General features: G+C 36.7%; 1 protein-coding gene across 4 annotated transcripts in view; it reads right to left on the reverse strand.

The window, feature by feature from the left end:
- PACRG (parkin coregulated) overlaps positions 1 to 16,853 on the reverse strand; it is a 291,943-nt gene that overhangs the window by 133,337 nt on the left and 141,753 nt on the right. For 3 of the 4 annotated variants that reach the window (XM_080390584.1, XM_080390583.1, XM_080390585.1), the window contains exons 4-5: positions 16,539 to 16,710; positions 3,646 to 3,795 (exon numbers count right to left, since the gene is read on the reverse strand). In XM_080390584.1, the coding sequence (XP_080246710.1) occupies positions 3,646 to 3,795; positions 16,539 to 16,710 (322 nt within the window). The remainder of the gene's footprint in view (positions 1 to 3,645; positions 3,796 to 16,538; positions 16,711 to 16,853) is intronic. The other variant, XM_080390586.1, reaches the window with a different exon arrangement.

The following is a 16,853-nucleotide window of genomic DNA, read 5'->3' on the forward strand; positions in this document are numbered from 1 at the left end:
TGGTATCAAGACAACATAAGCATTATGAAGATATTTATTTTTTGAGACAAGCATGTTTGGGAGACATCATAAGATAGGAAAAGACATATCAGAATGTCTTCATTTACAAGAAGGTCTATGTTTACAAAATAATGACGGTGATTTGGAGGTAACAGATGGAAGTAGGAAAAAGTGGAAATGTCAAAAAGTACAATGGAAAAGCAAAGAAACACATAAAAATCTGTGTTTACGTGAATAATCAATATTCTGTATACAATTAAAATGAATGCATTAATAACTGTGTAAAGGAACATTTCAGGCTGGTAAAGAAACAATTTGCTAGAAGGCTGAATAGAAGCAAGAATATACCAACTTTAAACACCAAAAACATCAGATCCCAGAAAAGAGGATTTTTATAGTTCAATGTCTCCCTGGCTAATCCAGTAAAATTCTGCAGTGGGAATCACAATCAGCTGCACTAAACAGCTGCCTACAGGGAGTGCCATCAAGGCTACCTCCTATTTTACTACAATGCCCCTTGAAGGCAGTGGCAACTAAATAACACTGCTGCTGACTGTGAAACTGTAGCCTCAGTGTTAGAAAACAGATGGGAATTTGGAAAGATTTTCTTATACTTAAGTGGGACAGAACTGGTTGTTTCTCAGGCTGTTATATTCTGAGGTCAGGTAATACTGGGAACTCTCAACAATGATTTACCCATCTTGTTGGTTGAAGAACAACTCAAGAAATAAGCATGTGACAAGCTGAAGCTAAGACTACATTCTGTATTGTTTTATTAAATACCTGTTTGTGATATCCTAACCTTAAAATCTTACCAAGGGAAGTATGTTACTGTTTTCTTTACAAGCCTGTCTAATATTGTGGGGTGAATTGTGATTCAGACAAATCAGAGGTATGTAGGATGAATAAAATTTCTGAGGAACCTATGTGCCAGAACATTTTTTAACTCAATGGAAACTGAGTATTTTCTGCAAGTCCGCTAGGCACCAGTGTAAGAACATAAGAATGCATATTTTAGATTATAGCAAATGTTCTTCTAGTCCAAATGTGTGCCCCTCAGAAGATGACTAGGCAATGTGAATGTGGGATAAGCATTTATGGTACTACACCTAATAATTTCTCAGCATCCACCACGTTGTGGTTTAGGAATGCCATGAACCAGAGTTGATCCATGTGTTTTACCAAACTAGCAATATATTTCTTTTTATGACAATTTTGAGCCTTCACTGAACCCATGTGAACTTTTTGTATCCAAAGAATTTCAGTTTAGGAGTTCCAGAACCTCACATCACACACACTGAACGAAGAATCACTTTGTTCTGAGCTGGTCACCAGGTAACTTGACCTTAAGGTAACTTGACCTTAATGTCTTACTAATGTTACTGCTTTTAAAATGTTCTCTTGATTATAAGCTTGTTTAGTGTCAGAGTGGTATTCACAGATGCTGAATTTAGGAAAGAGTTCCTTCAGCAGATAGATACTGATCTAGTGAGGTGGCAATGACTAAATCATGGCTCCTTCCAGCTACCTTAATTCTGGACAAATTCCAGAGTGTCACAGTTAATAGACCGCAATTCATACAGTTCCTGGAAGATGTACCACAGTTGCTCCTTTCTCAAGTTATACATAAAAGAAGGAAGAGGAGTGTACGCTCCACTCATCCTGTCTTTCACCTGCATGAACAAGCAGTGGAGAAAATAGCCTGGATTAGTCTCTACACCTTCCTTACAACTGGAAGCTAAGACCTGTACCTCAGTTGCCTATTAAGCATATTGGAGATAGAAAGAAGAAGGAAGGGAGCATACATTTTCTGTCAACAACCAGCGAGGGAGGACATAAATGCAAGCCTTTTGAGGCAGAGGGAGACAGAGGAAGACTCTCTATAATCCACATGCAAGTACTGAATAAGTTGAGCAGTTTCATATGGTAGGCCTTGCAAACAGTATCCATTTTGTTACTGGGAATACTGATCTTTCAAAACCTTTATTTCTAAAAAAGTAGTGCTTTAATAAAACGTATTAATTTTGAAACATTACTTTTCTTTTCTTTTTTTTTGGTTCTTAACTGTTGAATATCAAGACAGTGTAGTTTGATATAGGTAAAATTCATGTAGCACAGATATCATGAAAATATGTTGAAAATATGTTTTATTTTGCTCACAATTCAATCAAAACTTAGGCTATATTTAGAATGTGTTTAATGCCTTGTTAAGCTATGTACCCAGTCACACATGAGCTTTCCCTGTTATCCATTTGAAATCACTGCAGAAAAGCCTAGTCAAGAGAATTAATGGGTTACTTCAGGCTGAAATTTGGAAAAAAGCATGTACTGTATATTCATTAATAAATGAGAGTCCTTTTTACAGTCTTGTGACAGATACTGAAATTGGATCTGTTAAGGGAAAATCTTCTAATTCATAAGGAGTCCTACTGAAATTACTTAAACTCAACCTACAGATTTTATTCATAAACTTTCGTTCCACAACTTCTAGAAAGCCACAGCAGTCATCTGAACCACACTGCATTTATGGAATTCCATCTGTTACTGCAAATTTCTCACTAAGTAAAACCGAGTCACAGACACATAAGTATTTAAAGGCATCTAAAATCTCAGTCTTATTTGAGTCTCCAAGTCAGTATTTAGACAGGCATTTTTCAACCTGAGGTGAATCTTACACTCATTGGAAGTGAATATAAGATAATACGTTCTGTAGTAATGCAAACAAAAAGTATAATAGGAAGCAGTCCTGTAGATAACTATTAAAATGCCATGAATTTAATGAAATACCTCTTTTGCAAGATTGTGAGGGATTAACTTTTGATCTGTATGGCTGCATGTGAGTAACAGAAACTTTAAAGTCAGTAACTTGATATGTAATGGAACAGATAAATACAGATAGATCTACTACAAAAAATATTAGTTTGGCAAAAGCAAGATGCATGTTGTTGATTTCAGCTGGTGACTGAGGTTTAAAATGCATTCACAGTATACAGTACTCACAGTATCAGTTATTAAAGACTGAAACTGGCATTACAAAGAAAATAACATACTCAACTGTAGATACAAATTGGTTCTAAATGCCTCTATAATAAAACCTGCTAAGTGAGCAGAAATACCTTCAAACATCACTATTTTGCTAGACATTATGTAATTTGAAATTTTTCTACAACAAGGAGTTCTCTTGACTCTCAAATTAATTAGTTTGATTGCTACTTTTATTTTTATTCTTTCCTAAGCCTGATGGTAGCAGGGAATTGCTTGTAAAAAGCACAGAACAGAATAAAAACGCTGGACTAAACTAATGTGTTGGAGGGAGGAAAAAACCTTTGCAATTTATTAATGTATTCAAAAGACTGTTAAAAAACTTTACAATTTAATTATTGGAAGATTATAGAACTGCTTCAGTGCTTCTGTACTGTGTTAAATAAACTGTACGTGCAAGGAATAACAAATGAAACTGTTAATTTCAGTGCATCCTTAGGGAATAGTAAGAGGAGGAGGGGGGGAGTTTACATTATTTAGAGCTCCAAATGGATTTGAGTTTATATACCGTAATAAATCTTAACTACGTTGTTAATTAACTCTGCCTCAAGCCCCTTTTTACCTTAGGAGTTGAAAGACACTGTGTCTGTTAGGATAACTCACCATTCATATTCTTAAAGATGTTTAGGACTGGGAGGATTTGCCGATAATAGGGCACCAAGGCCTCCCCCACCATGTCAGCTGACACCACCAGGTGCTGGAGGACTTTCAGCGTGATGCAGATGACCTGTCTGTTACGAAGGCTCAGTGCATCTGTGATGTAGGAAGAATAATAGGCAGAAAGCAGAATTAATTTCTAAAATGTAGAGGGAGGGGGAGGAGTCCTCTAATGGACAAATTTAATTAAACTGTACTCTGCTGGGGATTGTAAGTGGGTCTTTATTAGTCCAGCTTTGAAAGATCCCAAAGATGGATTGCAGTTCTGATGTTATAAAACACTGCCTTGTCTGATTGTTATTTGTTCCCACAATTTGTGCTGACTCTTCAGTAACCCAGAGAATGCAGATCATTATTCTCTTATGCTGCCTGTGTAATACTGGCGTGGTCCAAACAAATGAAAAATAACTGCTCAGTAAGTACCATTTGGGGCCAATGGAACTGGACAACTGCAAGACAACCTGCAAAGGTTGACAACAGATACATTCTAGTGCAACAATTAGTGTTTGTATGTTTGTACTAATTTATTTCATGATCATTTTATTCATTCAACTAACAATTCCTACTATTCTGAGAATCAGTACAATGAAGCAAATGTTTATAGGGAAAAAAAAAACCAACCCAAACCACAAAAAACCCTTGTAGGCTCTTTTTAAAAGACAAACATTCTAGAAAAAAAGAAAGATTTTGTCTTGCCTACTTAGATTTGTCTCTTAGCTTTCAGTCATGCTTCTAAGCCTATGACACTAAGACATTTCATAAATACCTTTTGTTTATTTTCTCTTTTAATTTTACTAAAAGCAAGTACTTTGCATTCTCTTTTGTAATTAAAAATGACTCATGCTTTAAATAACATTTTTTTTTTATGCAAAATCCCTCTAGTTATAAAACCTCCTCTGAAATTATGCAGCTGGAAGCAGTTGTCAAATTTGGTACGCTATTATATATTGGTCTGCTTCTCCAGGGTTCTGCCCACTAACATAGATGTTTACATTATTAAACTGGGAAAGCAGAAACTGTAAAAGATAAGCTCATATTCAATACTATATGTTTTATAACCACAAAAATATATAAATATGTGATTCAACATAACAAAACTTCAATATAAGCACTTGGGAAAAATTATAGTAAAGCACACACTGAAGTCTGAAGAGGAGTTACTAACAACTTGTTCAAGAACTGCCTCTTCACTCTGGAGTAATAGGATTCAGTATTTCTGGCACTAAGTTTTGTCAGGAATGCCATTTCATAGGGAATGAAGTACTATTCTCAAACAGGATGAATGTCAGTTTTTCCACCTCTTTAAACAAATGTGATGTGACCCACCTACTCCTGCTTCTTACTACACACCTTCCAGGTTGTAAAAGTCAAAGCTAGAGTTCCAAAGCAGGGCCAAGGCAGATTGGTTGGGTGAATGTGTAGACAACTCTTGAGAATCAAATAGTAAGTAAACTCCCTTCATGCTTCTTTCCACGCTTATGCACAGCATAATAAAACTACTGTTAAACAAGTTAGAAAGCCCAAGGTGTAAAGGTACTGTAGTGCATCATAGGGGGATTCCAAGTTAAAGAAGTGGTGTGAAATGAAAATACAGTCAGTTACATATGTCTTATTTGTCAGCCCATATTGTAGCCAATAAGCTACACCCAATTTCATAATGTCTCTGAGCATATGAACGGGTGGACAGGAAGCCCATCAATGCAGCCCGCTCACATTACGTTCCAGAACAGAGCTTGGCTGCTCCAAATTATGCTTTCATGGGTAGGTATTCAAAGGCTGCTTTAGAAAAGAGAGACCCCCAGATACAATTTTAAAGATCAGGTTCAAATCCCAGGCAGGAAAATACTCTTTTATGGAGGAAAGGCATTATTCATTTTCTTAAAAGAGTGACTGAAAGAGGAAACTCCGGGGTTCAAATGTATAGGTTTATTCATGACTAAATTGACATACACAGAAATAGTCACTAACCAAACTAATAGGTAAATTGTCATCAACACTTGTAATTTTCACTACAATAATTATTAGTGACTCATCCAAACATGAATGAATATTTGTATTCATTAAAATGAATAAAATTAATTATTCATACAAACACTATCAATGTCAGAAATCACAGCCTCTCAATCCTTAACCTGACTGTAGAAGCTGTCCTGGAGGATGAGAGACCTTATTTTTAGGCATGCAGAGGGTGTCATGTAAGTGGAAATGGCTGTCCAACCACCCCCAGGAAGAACTTTTTTCTGCAGATCGTGGCTCCCAAAGGCTTTCACAGTATCCTGTTTTCAGAGTTCTGTCTTGTGTAAAGACAACCCTGGTTTGAGTGGAAGCCAAGACTGTCCTTGTAAAGATTAATTCCTTAATAAAATCAAGAGTGTGAATTATGCCTCATGACCGAGAAAGTGTTCCAATGAGTGCAGCACACAACACATACTGAATCTAGAAGAATGTTTTCAAAGAACAGCTCATCACAGAACATGTCATGCAAGTTTCCTTACACCTGAGTTGTGCTGTAAGGGTGCTTGCTGGAAATTTAAATGGTAAAACTGGCCCTTGTTTCATCTTGATGCTAGCAAATGAGCTGGGTACTTGTCCCACCTCCTCCAAAACAGGGGCATCCCATCCTCCATCTGACACACAAAACAAAAGTCAGAATTTGGATCAAGAGTTTTAGTGCTAAAGAGATCATAGAATCATAGAACTGTTTAGGTTAGAAAAGAACTTTGATCATCCAGCCTAACCCAGGACTGCCAAGCCCACCACTAAACCATGTCCCAAACTGCCACATCTACACATCTTTTAAATACCTCCAGGGATGTTGACTCAACCACTTCCCTGGGCAGCCTGTTCCAATGCTTGACAACACTCTCGGTGAAAAAACTTCCTAATATCCAACCTGAACTTCCCCTGGTGTAACTTGAGGCTGTTACCTCTTGTCCTACTGCTTGTTATCTGGGAGAAGAGACTGACCCCCACCTTCCTACAACCTCCTGTCAGGTAGCTGTACAGAGCAATAAGGTCTCCCTGAGCCTCCTCTTCTCCAGGCTAGACACCCCCAGCTCCCTCAGCTGCTCCCCATCAGACTTGTGCTCCAGAACCTTCCCCAGCTCTGTTGCCCATCTCTGGACAAGCTCCAGCACCTCAGTGTCTGCCTTGCAGTGAGGGGCCCAACCTGAACACAGGGTTCCAGGTGCGGCCTCACCGGTGCCGGGTACAGGGGGGCGATCACTGCCCTCATCCTGCTGGCCACAATATTTCTGACACAAGCCAGGATACCTTTGGCTGCCTTGGCCACCTGGGCACACTGCTGGCTCATGCTCAGCTGGCTGTTGACCAGCACCCCCAGGCCCTTTCCCACCAGGCAGTTTCCAGCCGCTCTTCCCCAGCCTGTAGCGCTGCGTGGGGTTGGTGTGACCCAAGTGCAGGACCCGGCACTGAGCCTTGTTGAACCTCATACAATTGGCCTTGGCCCATCGGTCCAGCCTGTCCAGATCCCCCTGCAGAGCCTTCCTGCCCTCAGGCAGGTCAACACTCCCCCCAGCTTGGTGTTGTCTGCAAACTTACTGAGGGTGCACTTGACCCCTCATCCAGATCAATGATAAAGAGATAAAGAGGCCCCAGCACTACTGAGCCCTGGGGAACACCACTTGTGACTGGCCACCAACTGGAGTTAACTCCATCCACCCCCAGCAGACTTCCCTAAAAAGTGGGCCCAGTCTGCACATTGGGCCTTCTGTTCCCTGCAGAAAGGAGTCTCCTGTGACAATGAGCTGTCTTTTTTTTCTTTATGGAAGCAGTTTAGATGCAGGGTATAGGCAGACTTAACCTTGGTGAAAACTAAATGTTAGATGACCCATAATCTTCGTTATTGTTCAGTTCCACTTGCAGAGCCTTATATCTATTATACAAAGGCACTTGGGAAGGCGTCACAGAGGAGACATGCCTGCTGTGCCGGGCAGGAACTTGTCACCATTGCCCCCTATCCCTTAAGTCACTATGTTCAGCCAGGCAGAGAGAGGATAGGAAATCCTCCGTACCATGCATCTTGCCTGCCTGTTGTGACTGTCAGGGAAGGTGGGGTGCAATTCCAGTAGTCTACCTCTCTCTCGCAGTCCCTGGTAGTCCTAACCTCCTCGCCTCCTCCCAGGGCTCTGTCACTGAGCAGAGGAGTTCCTCTACATGTGCTTACTAGTGCCGTCCGACACTGCCACAAGAGTAGGGCACACCCTGCAGCCTGGAAGGATATGGATGCGGATGGATATGGTAGAATCAAACAGACTGGAGAATTTGAGCCTGAAGCCCTTCAAACCATAGAAATCTGCAGTGTGTGTTAGGAAAACACTTGTAAATATCAAAAGTAAGATCAAATTAACTGCAGAACTGTTGTGACTATTATTAAATATTTGGACTGTGGCATGCATAGCAGTCAACCAGCTCCTGGCTTGATTATATTAGACACTGTCTAAACATTTAATTAAAGACAGTCCCTGCCCCAAGGATATGTCAATTTCAAACATATGTTTATCTTTTACAAATCTGGTAATTATTTTTTGTGTATGACCATCACCGCTGACCATTCTCCCACATGAATGAAAGGAAGAAAATTTTAATATGGTATATGAAATAAGTATATTTCAACATTTTGAAAAATGCCAGCGATATCCAAAGTTTAAGAGAAATGGAAGAAAATACTAGTATCCTTACACAGGTATAAAGCAGACCATTTAAAACTCTTAGCACAGTACAGCTACAAATCCCTAAAGAAGGAAACATACATAATATCCAAAGTATTCCAATTTGAAAGCGTACTAGGTTGTTGCTTCCTGACCTAAAAGTTTGCTGTAAGATGTGGATCTTCACAGTAACAACAAAGTGAATGACCAGTTTGCTTCTCAGTTAAAGATATTTTTCTGCTCCCTACAGGTTTTTAGAGGAGTTCCTTCCCTCAATGGTATGTATTTACCTTTTGGTCTTCTAGTCTACATGCTGTGCATTATACAAGTCTCTTAAGCAGTGACTTTGAAATACATCCCAACCCAATAAATTAACTCTGTTGCTTGGTAGTTCTGATGTTTTCTCCTTTAATGGTATATGAACTTGACAATTTTGTTTGTATTAGGGTAAACATTTTTTCCAGGAGACCCTCCAGCTTAAATAACTGCTCAATGCAAGTATATAACAATTTACTTCAAACATATTTTGTTTTGTGCTGCTACAGTTATTCCAAACAAGTACTTTCTGAAGTTCATCACAACTTTCATCAGAAAAGAGAATTTTAAAATGTTCCTAGGTTAAATATGTGGTGTAAAAGCTCAGCATCTAAGTCAGCTCTGTGTTTCTACCACTCAAAGCCATAGTAATAGGTAATTATGAAATTTGAAAGCACACTTGAAACACTGAAGATTTTTGAGATGGAGGTTTTTCAGTGCTATTTATCAAAGCTTGTTAGCAATGAGTTGACACACAATACCAATTTATGGACAGCTTCAGTGACTTTTTTTCATTAAATTGTATTGGCAATTTATGTAAATTTAGGATTTTCTTTTGTTAATTTTCTTTAAGAGCAGAGACTTTTCTTAAGATACATGCCATTTGTTTGCTTATCCATTTAGATAGAAGCAGCTTACGTATGAAGCAACAGAAATAATCTTAAAACATTCAAGTGTTTTCCTTGAGTAACACTTCTAATAACTTGAAGAAAAAGATTTAGAAGCTATCTAAGTTGTTATTTTTTATTTTTATAATTCATTTTTATGTGACAGTTTGGAAAATCCTATCCTAGTCTCAGATGTTCCCTATAATAGAAGCTACAATTCTTACATTTGGGACTGATACATTTGATAAGCCAGGAAACATGACAGCATTTCTCCCAGTATATACAGTGGATCTTTTCCATGACACAGTGTATTTTTATAGAAAAGGTTGAATCAGAACATTCTTCCCCACATAGCACATTGATAGCCTATACTTTTCAGAATCAAATCAGATTCACCAAACTTCCATCTCTCCTCTAAGTATTAAAGTTTAGATTTTTGCATTTATATTTAAAGTTATGTTGATAATTTAATTTGCACTGGCCTCTAATCATATTCAACTCCTTTTTCAAATACACCTGTGAATCTATGTTTAGAAATGCACCGTTAGTTTCCATTTTCTATTTACGTAAAGAGACAAAGATTAAAACCAATTTAGTTTACAGTCATATTTCTCCCTGAATTGGTAAAGGAGGCACCTGTTTTAGAAGATCCTTTGTCTGAAGCAGAACAAGATACATAGAGCAGGTCTCCTGCAGGGCAATAAGCACTGAGGATAAAGATGTTTTGGCTGTTGTGATCTACTTAATCTTGTTGATCAAGGGCTTTTCTTAAGTTCACAGCCAGGTTTAAAGAACGGCTAACATGAAGTACTCTCAAAATGCAATTGATTGAAGTGACATATACTTCCCTTACAGACAATTCTGTCCAGAACTTTCAAAATGCATCATACTTAACTACCTGAACTGATATAATAGAAGTATTATACTAATTTTACAGAACAGTAATGAAGGCTGTTAGAAGACATAGTGTTTCAGTCAAGAGTGAATAAAAACCTGAATAACAACTTTGTGTTCTGTACTTTTTAAAAGTCCTGATCCAATTTACAATATAGTTGTATTTCTTCAAGTACAACTGAAGGAGTGATGTGTTGCAGTGAGGTGATGGAAAGGAGGAATAGGGGGCAAGGCATGAAAACCTTAGGCCAACATTGCAATCAAAGGCTTTGTCTCGTAAAGCAAAAGCCTAAGGCACAGAAAAGGTTAAGATCCATAACTGAGTCACTGATACTTGCAAGAAACATGATCTAGAAAATATGGAAGAGAGAGTCTGGCTTTTTTTTTTTTTTTTTCAGTTTTAGTTGTGCTTGAAACTGTAGTGTTTTATGAGATCAGCACCTATAAAACTTGAATTCTATTAACATTTGCAGGCTCTGTTTAATTAACTAGTATAAAGAATACACTGAGACTAGAGTCCCCAAAATCTGCTCAATGGCTATGCCAGTTCACAGTTTCCATCCATTCCTAGATGTACATTCCTTCCCCCGTGCTGCCTCAAGCTACTAAACTGCTCTGAGTACCCATCCTCTCAATGAAAACAGCTTTGTTATCTATGAAATGTATATAATTTTTTAAAAAAATATTTCAGGAAAGATCTGAAAAACTGGTAACATTGGGATCTGTACTACAGATATTAATATAGTGTTCTAAAGTATTGTAGGTCATTGAACAAGAAGAATGTGGACAAGAAAACCTTGATTATATGGTTTTCTTAGACTTCTGAAAGGTACCTGATAAGGTTCCTCACTGAAGGCTTTTGAAACACTTAACTGCCGTAGTTTCCATATAAATAAATAATTGTTTAGACATATGAAATGAGGGCAACAATCAATGGGCCATGGAAGAGGAGTATCACTAGTAGAGCCCTGTGGGAATCTGTGTTGAAGTTCATGTTTTTTCAGTAGATTCAAAGATGATTTGGAAGAGATGTTTAGTGATGATACCAAAGTTTTCTGATGATACTAAGTTATTCCAGATGCCAAAGATAAGGGGTGACTCTGAAGAACTGCAGAAGGACTTTACAGTACAAATGACTGAGTAATAAAATGGCAGATGAAATTCAGTACTAATAAGTGTCAAATATTAATAAATTAATAAATTCAGGAGAGAATAGTTCTAACTCAAACTTCAAAAGTGAGAGATGTTAATTGCAGATTTCACTTTCCAAACACAGATGAGATTTATCTTTATTGAATGAGTAACACAGTTTCTCCTCATAGACAGGAGTAATAAATAACCTAGTTTCTATACTGTTTGAAACTACCTGAAAATGACCAGTTTTGAGCAGAATCTAACATTGTAATTGCAATCACTTGTACTGGTTGATGGAGCCTACAGGAGAGAAATGCTTTGATATTTAAGAATCAAGATGATCTAAAAAAAAAAAAAATCAGAGACCTTTGCTTTCTTTAAAAGCATTTTAAGCTTATAAACCCAATTTTTTAAAGGTAATTTTCAGTCTGTGATCTTAACAACCAAAACTGGTTCACAAGAGCCAGTGGTGAGGAAAATTGCAAATCCATTAACAGTTTAATTTACTTTTTATAGATCACAGATATCAATTTACAGGATTTACAGAAAGAAAAAGACTACAGTACAGACAAACATACTTATTCTATAAAAATATTCCAGCATTCTGTGAAAGAAGGAAGTATTTAATGACTATTAAATGCTCTTAAATACAGTGAAGACATATGAGGAGAAATATAAATATAAATGTGCTAACTGATAGCAAAAGGTTCAACTGTATCTAAATGCAACAGTGACACTGATTTGACATTAAATGGGAATTAATTACACTGTTGTCCAAGCCAACAACTCACATTTTACATGCAAATAGAAAGTGGAGAATAAGAAAACAGAGATCAGTTTAATTTAGAAATTTATTAAACATTAAAAAGGACTCTGTAGGTGACACTGAGGGAGGACTGCTCTGTGCATTTCTCTGTATCTGAATCACAAAAAATCTGCTTCCCCTAATGAAACATTTTCAATAAAGTTTAAGGTATCCTTGATCTGCTGTGTCACAGAAGGGATTTTTAACAGCATGGGAAAAGCCAGGAAAAGGAAAATGGAATCCAATGTTTCTTAGGATAGAGATTATTCTTTTTGGACTCAATCAGAAGTGCCTGTTCTGCTGACTGCAACTGTGCAGAAACAACACTTCCATTTAAGTTACAATTTAAGTGCGAAGACATGAGCTTTATTGGCTTCTAGGCCTAAGTTCAGATTGCCTACGTGTCCATTTCAGGATTCACAGCACAGAACAGAAAAGATTCTGGTGAATGAGTGATCCAAGATTCTTAACTGTTTAATTTCATGTTATTTCCTTCATCAGCAAAGCTATGTCAAGATGTTCCTACTGATCATCTCTACTCACTTCAGCCTCTGTGCTATTGTGTGCTATTCCTACAATTGTGACAGTGTAGCTATACATTACACCACTGAAATTACCTGATTTTAAAAGTAAATGCTACTCTGAAAATATTTTGGTTTTACTTTAGATTTGGTGGTTTGGTTTTTTTAATACATCTATGTATGAGATTCACTGAGTTGCTGCATAAACTGCATTAGCAACAGTCAGTTGCAATGAACTGGAGCGTGGGGTCTGGAACGATTGGGTACTTTGTGTGTGAAAGGCTTGGAAACTCCTATAACTACACAGCCAGCAAAGAAAATGTCAATGGTATTGTGCTCACTGCCTTTGAAAGGAGAGGAGGCACATTCACACACTGTGTTACTCATAGAAATATCAGGTGAAGGTGTAAAAACCTCCTGCCCCCTCAGTGTTTGTGTCTGCAAGTGTGTCTCCTTTCAAATTTGGGGAACTCTGCTGTCAGAACCTCAGAGTTGCAGAAGCCTAATGAAAGCAAGCAAAAGGACTTACTGCTTTTCTGATCTGGCATTTGTATGGAAAAATGTAATATTAAAAGCAGTAATTTTCCCAAAAATGAGCATCAAAAGGAATTTTACATTCCCATAGTGACCACACAAAGTTTAGAACAGGAGTTTTCCATTGACAAGCACATGGTATAACAGGCATCTCTCACCCTCACACCCCTTTTCCTGGCTCTTCTTGGCTGACTGTAGGTAATGGTAAGCCACAAGTGAGTTTAAGATATATCAGTTCATCATTGAAAGACATGGTGGAGCCAAACAGATCCCTTTTTCCCCTAAAAATATGGGAACTCTCACGTGACCTACAGACAGCTTTGATCACCACCCCAAGGGTGTTTGCATTTTATCCTGCTCTCTGCCACTGATGCAGTTTGTGATGTAGGGCAAAATTAGCCTCCTTCTACCTCTTAACCTGTCTGCAATAGGAAAATAATGATATGGATCTTTCTGGCAAAGAAGATATTCTGCTGTGTGGTGTGCATCAGAACTTTCACAATTCCTCCACAAAGTACTTTGCTATTGGTCATGTATGTAAATCTATAAATCTTTGCTCTAGTTCAAATAACTCAAACAACGGTTTGCCTACACCTTCTGTGAAAGGGAGGAAAAGGTCTTAACACCTTAAAGTATTCACATTCCCTGAGTTTGCATTTTTTTTTATTTGTAGTTGGATTCCTTACAATTTTGACATATACAGGCAATTTGTTTTTCCATGCAATAGCTACATTTATAAAGTATTTTATCATGTTTTGCCACTGCACGGTACAATATATTTTGACTTTTTATTTTGAGAAATCAAAATACATTTTGAACATTTTTCTCTTTGAGAAGTCAGTGCCTCCAATCTGAGATTGTTTTTCTTCCTCTGGGTTTCCAAAAAAAAAGAATGCTTTTCAATGTGACAAACAACAGTAAGCAATTACTTTTCAACTAAATAGCATTCTTCCATACTATTTAGATTGCATATTAGGATTTTATGATAGAAACTGTACCTGTTAATTTCAATTGTCTATCTTTTGTTAGTCATTGCCTGTTTGCATAACCAGAAGAAAATCTGATTAAAGGATCTGGGCTTACAGTAACCCACAGATTCATCAAATAATCTAATTTTCATCTTTAATGATATAGCGTTCAAAAAGTGTGAACTTTAAGCAAGGACAGGAGGATAGATATATCCTTAATCATTAAAATGTAATACAGAATCCTAATTTTCAATTCAAAATGTTTTTAGAGAGCAGCTCTTTAATAACATTTTCCCTTGATGAACATGCAGGAGAGGAACTGCTTTTAAAAGCATTCTGTCTGTAGAGTAATTTTTCTGTATGGCTTTTATCCCTTTCCCCTCCATCACATATATTACCTTGCCTAACAATCAATTGATTCACACTTTCACAGTAGAAATATGGCAGTGGTCTAGAAGAAGACTGGTTAATCAGATAGAACTTACCCAGTGGGACACTTTAGAGACAGTAATATGTGTAAAACATTGCTGAGTTTATTGTGGATGCAGCTGAGTCACAGAAATGTATAGCTCTAACTACGCTCCTATATTACACAGTCATAGCAAATTTAAAAACTCTTAGAAGCATACACTTTCAGATTCCTTGAGATGGCAGTCTCTTTTTTAAATATTACTATGGCTTTAACTAGGAAGAAGCCTTTACCATTGATAATACTTAGACTTCACACATTAAATCCGATACAGAAGCTATTTTTAAATAAAAAAATAAGCACTCTACAGTAAAATAAAGCAGAACCAACAATGAAATTTAGCTAGCAGATTCTTGAATGTGTTCCAGCATAATAAATTATTACTTGATTTAAAAGACTATATATCAATCCATATAAACATCCTTACCCAGCAGACTCTTTCTAATGCTAAAAGCTGTTTAACAGCTAAAGCTTCCAGGTAATTATTTCTAAGCTAGACTCTGGTCTCAGCAAGACTTTTAAATCCTAACTGAGTACCTGCTGTCATAAACTTGCAGTCTTTCCTGAAGAAATTATTTCAGCTTTCAAAAAAAATATAAATGATACCACTATAAATATGTTTGGGTGATGTTGGAAATACAGATTTAATGAAATTACATGATTCCTCTCTTTTATGTTTCCCTTCTAGAGAGAAAAAAACTGTTACAGTTTCCATAACCTTTCACAAGTGTTACAGAGTAACTACTCTGAATAGTGTATATTCCGTGACATTTTAAAAATCCAGAGTATGATAATGGCTTTTATAATGTTACTTTTTAAATGGAGAATAAATTGAATGGGAAAAAAAAAATACAATTCTGACCCTTCCAAACCTATTATTTCAGTATTATCAGGCTCCAAACTACATTCCCTTTCCTCTTTTCCAAAACTCCATTTGACTCTGTTCATTCTGTATCACAAATACAATGAGTCCATTTACTTCTGTATTAGCAAGGATGCTCAATCATCCTAGGAAAATATGACAAAATACCACAATTATACCGCAACTGATCAACGATAAAATAGAAGCCAAGTTTTAAAAAAAAATGAACATCTATTAGTATAGCTATAGCATGCAGGCTTAAGAATCATAACACCTAACTAAAGAAGGATAGGATGATGATTCAGAATAATATCTTCTCAAGGTACTGATCTAAAGAAACAGAAAAGGGCAAAATAATGTATCTAAAGAACTAGATGTTTCAAGAAAAGACGTTTTAGTTTTAGTGGTATTACACTTGGGGGTTTTAGTGGCATTACACTTGTATTAAAATAGTTTATTACATTTCACATAACTTTTCTACAAAAATCTATGTTTGAATATATTAAAACTTCAGATTTAATATTTTTTTAAATGCCAAAATTTTACATACAGCTTTATTTAGTCAGGCAGAACTCCCCATTTAGATAGTGTATGCATGTGCAAAGTAATGAGAATCATGATTAAAAGTGTATCTAGGGAATAAATATAAGACAACTATAGAATAAACAAAAGGACAAAAAAGAAACATAATTCCATAAGCTTCATCTGTTGATTTTTCCCATTATTTTAGATTATCTGATTTATACAGTAATGGATTTACCTAATAAATATACACAATCAGGTAAGAAAATGTCACTTCACTTTTCCAAAGACCAAGAGCCACATTGTAATAAGAAGAACATTAACCGGGCAGTCTGTTCTTCTGGATTACTGCACATACCAGGTGACTGAAGGCATAAGCCTTCTGGCTTTATACCTTACAATTAACTCACATTTGTAGTAACCTCCATGAAATGTACAGCCTGTCACGTTTTATTGCTTAATTAGAAACTTGTAAAAAATCTACATTATATAAATGCAATTTTAGTTTGTGGGTTTTTTCCCCACATATTCACCTACTTTTTATTGGGATAATGAGCTGAGGAATGACAGGGAGAATCTTGTTTCCACCATGTTCCAGCATGTCATGGATTCCTTGACGAGCAAAAAACTCATATGGAAATGTCAATTCACAAAGCCCATCAAAAAACAAAGGCAAATAGTAATTATAGTCCAGGTTTTCAATCTCTACCTGAAAATACAAAATAAATAAACAAATAAATGCAATTTTTCAATACTAATACAACATGATCAGGCTGATCAGGTAAATCATGCCATCTACACAGGTATGTTTAGTAACTAGTCATTCATTTTGTATCACTGCAGAATATCATT

Source organism: Falco punctatus, assembly GCF_963210335.1.
Source record: "Falco punctatus genome assembly, chromosome: 5".
NCBI lineage: Eukaryota > Metazoa > Chordata > Aves > Falconiformes > Falconidae > Falco > Falco punctatus.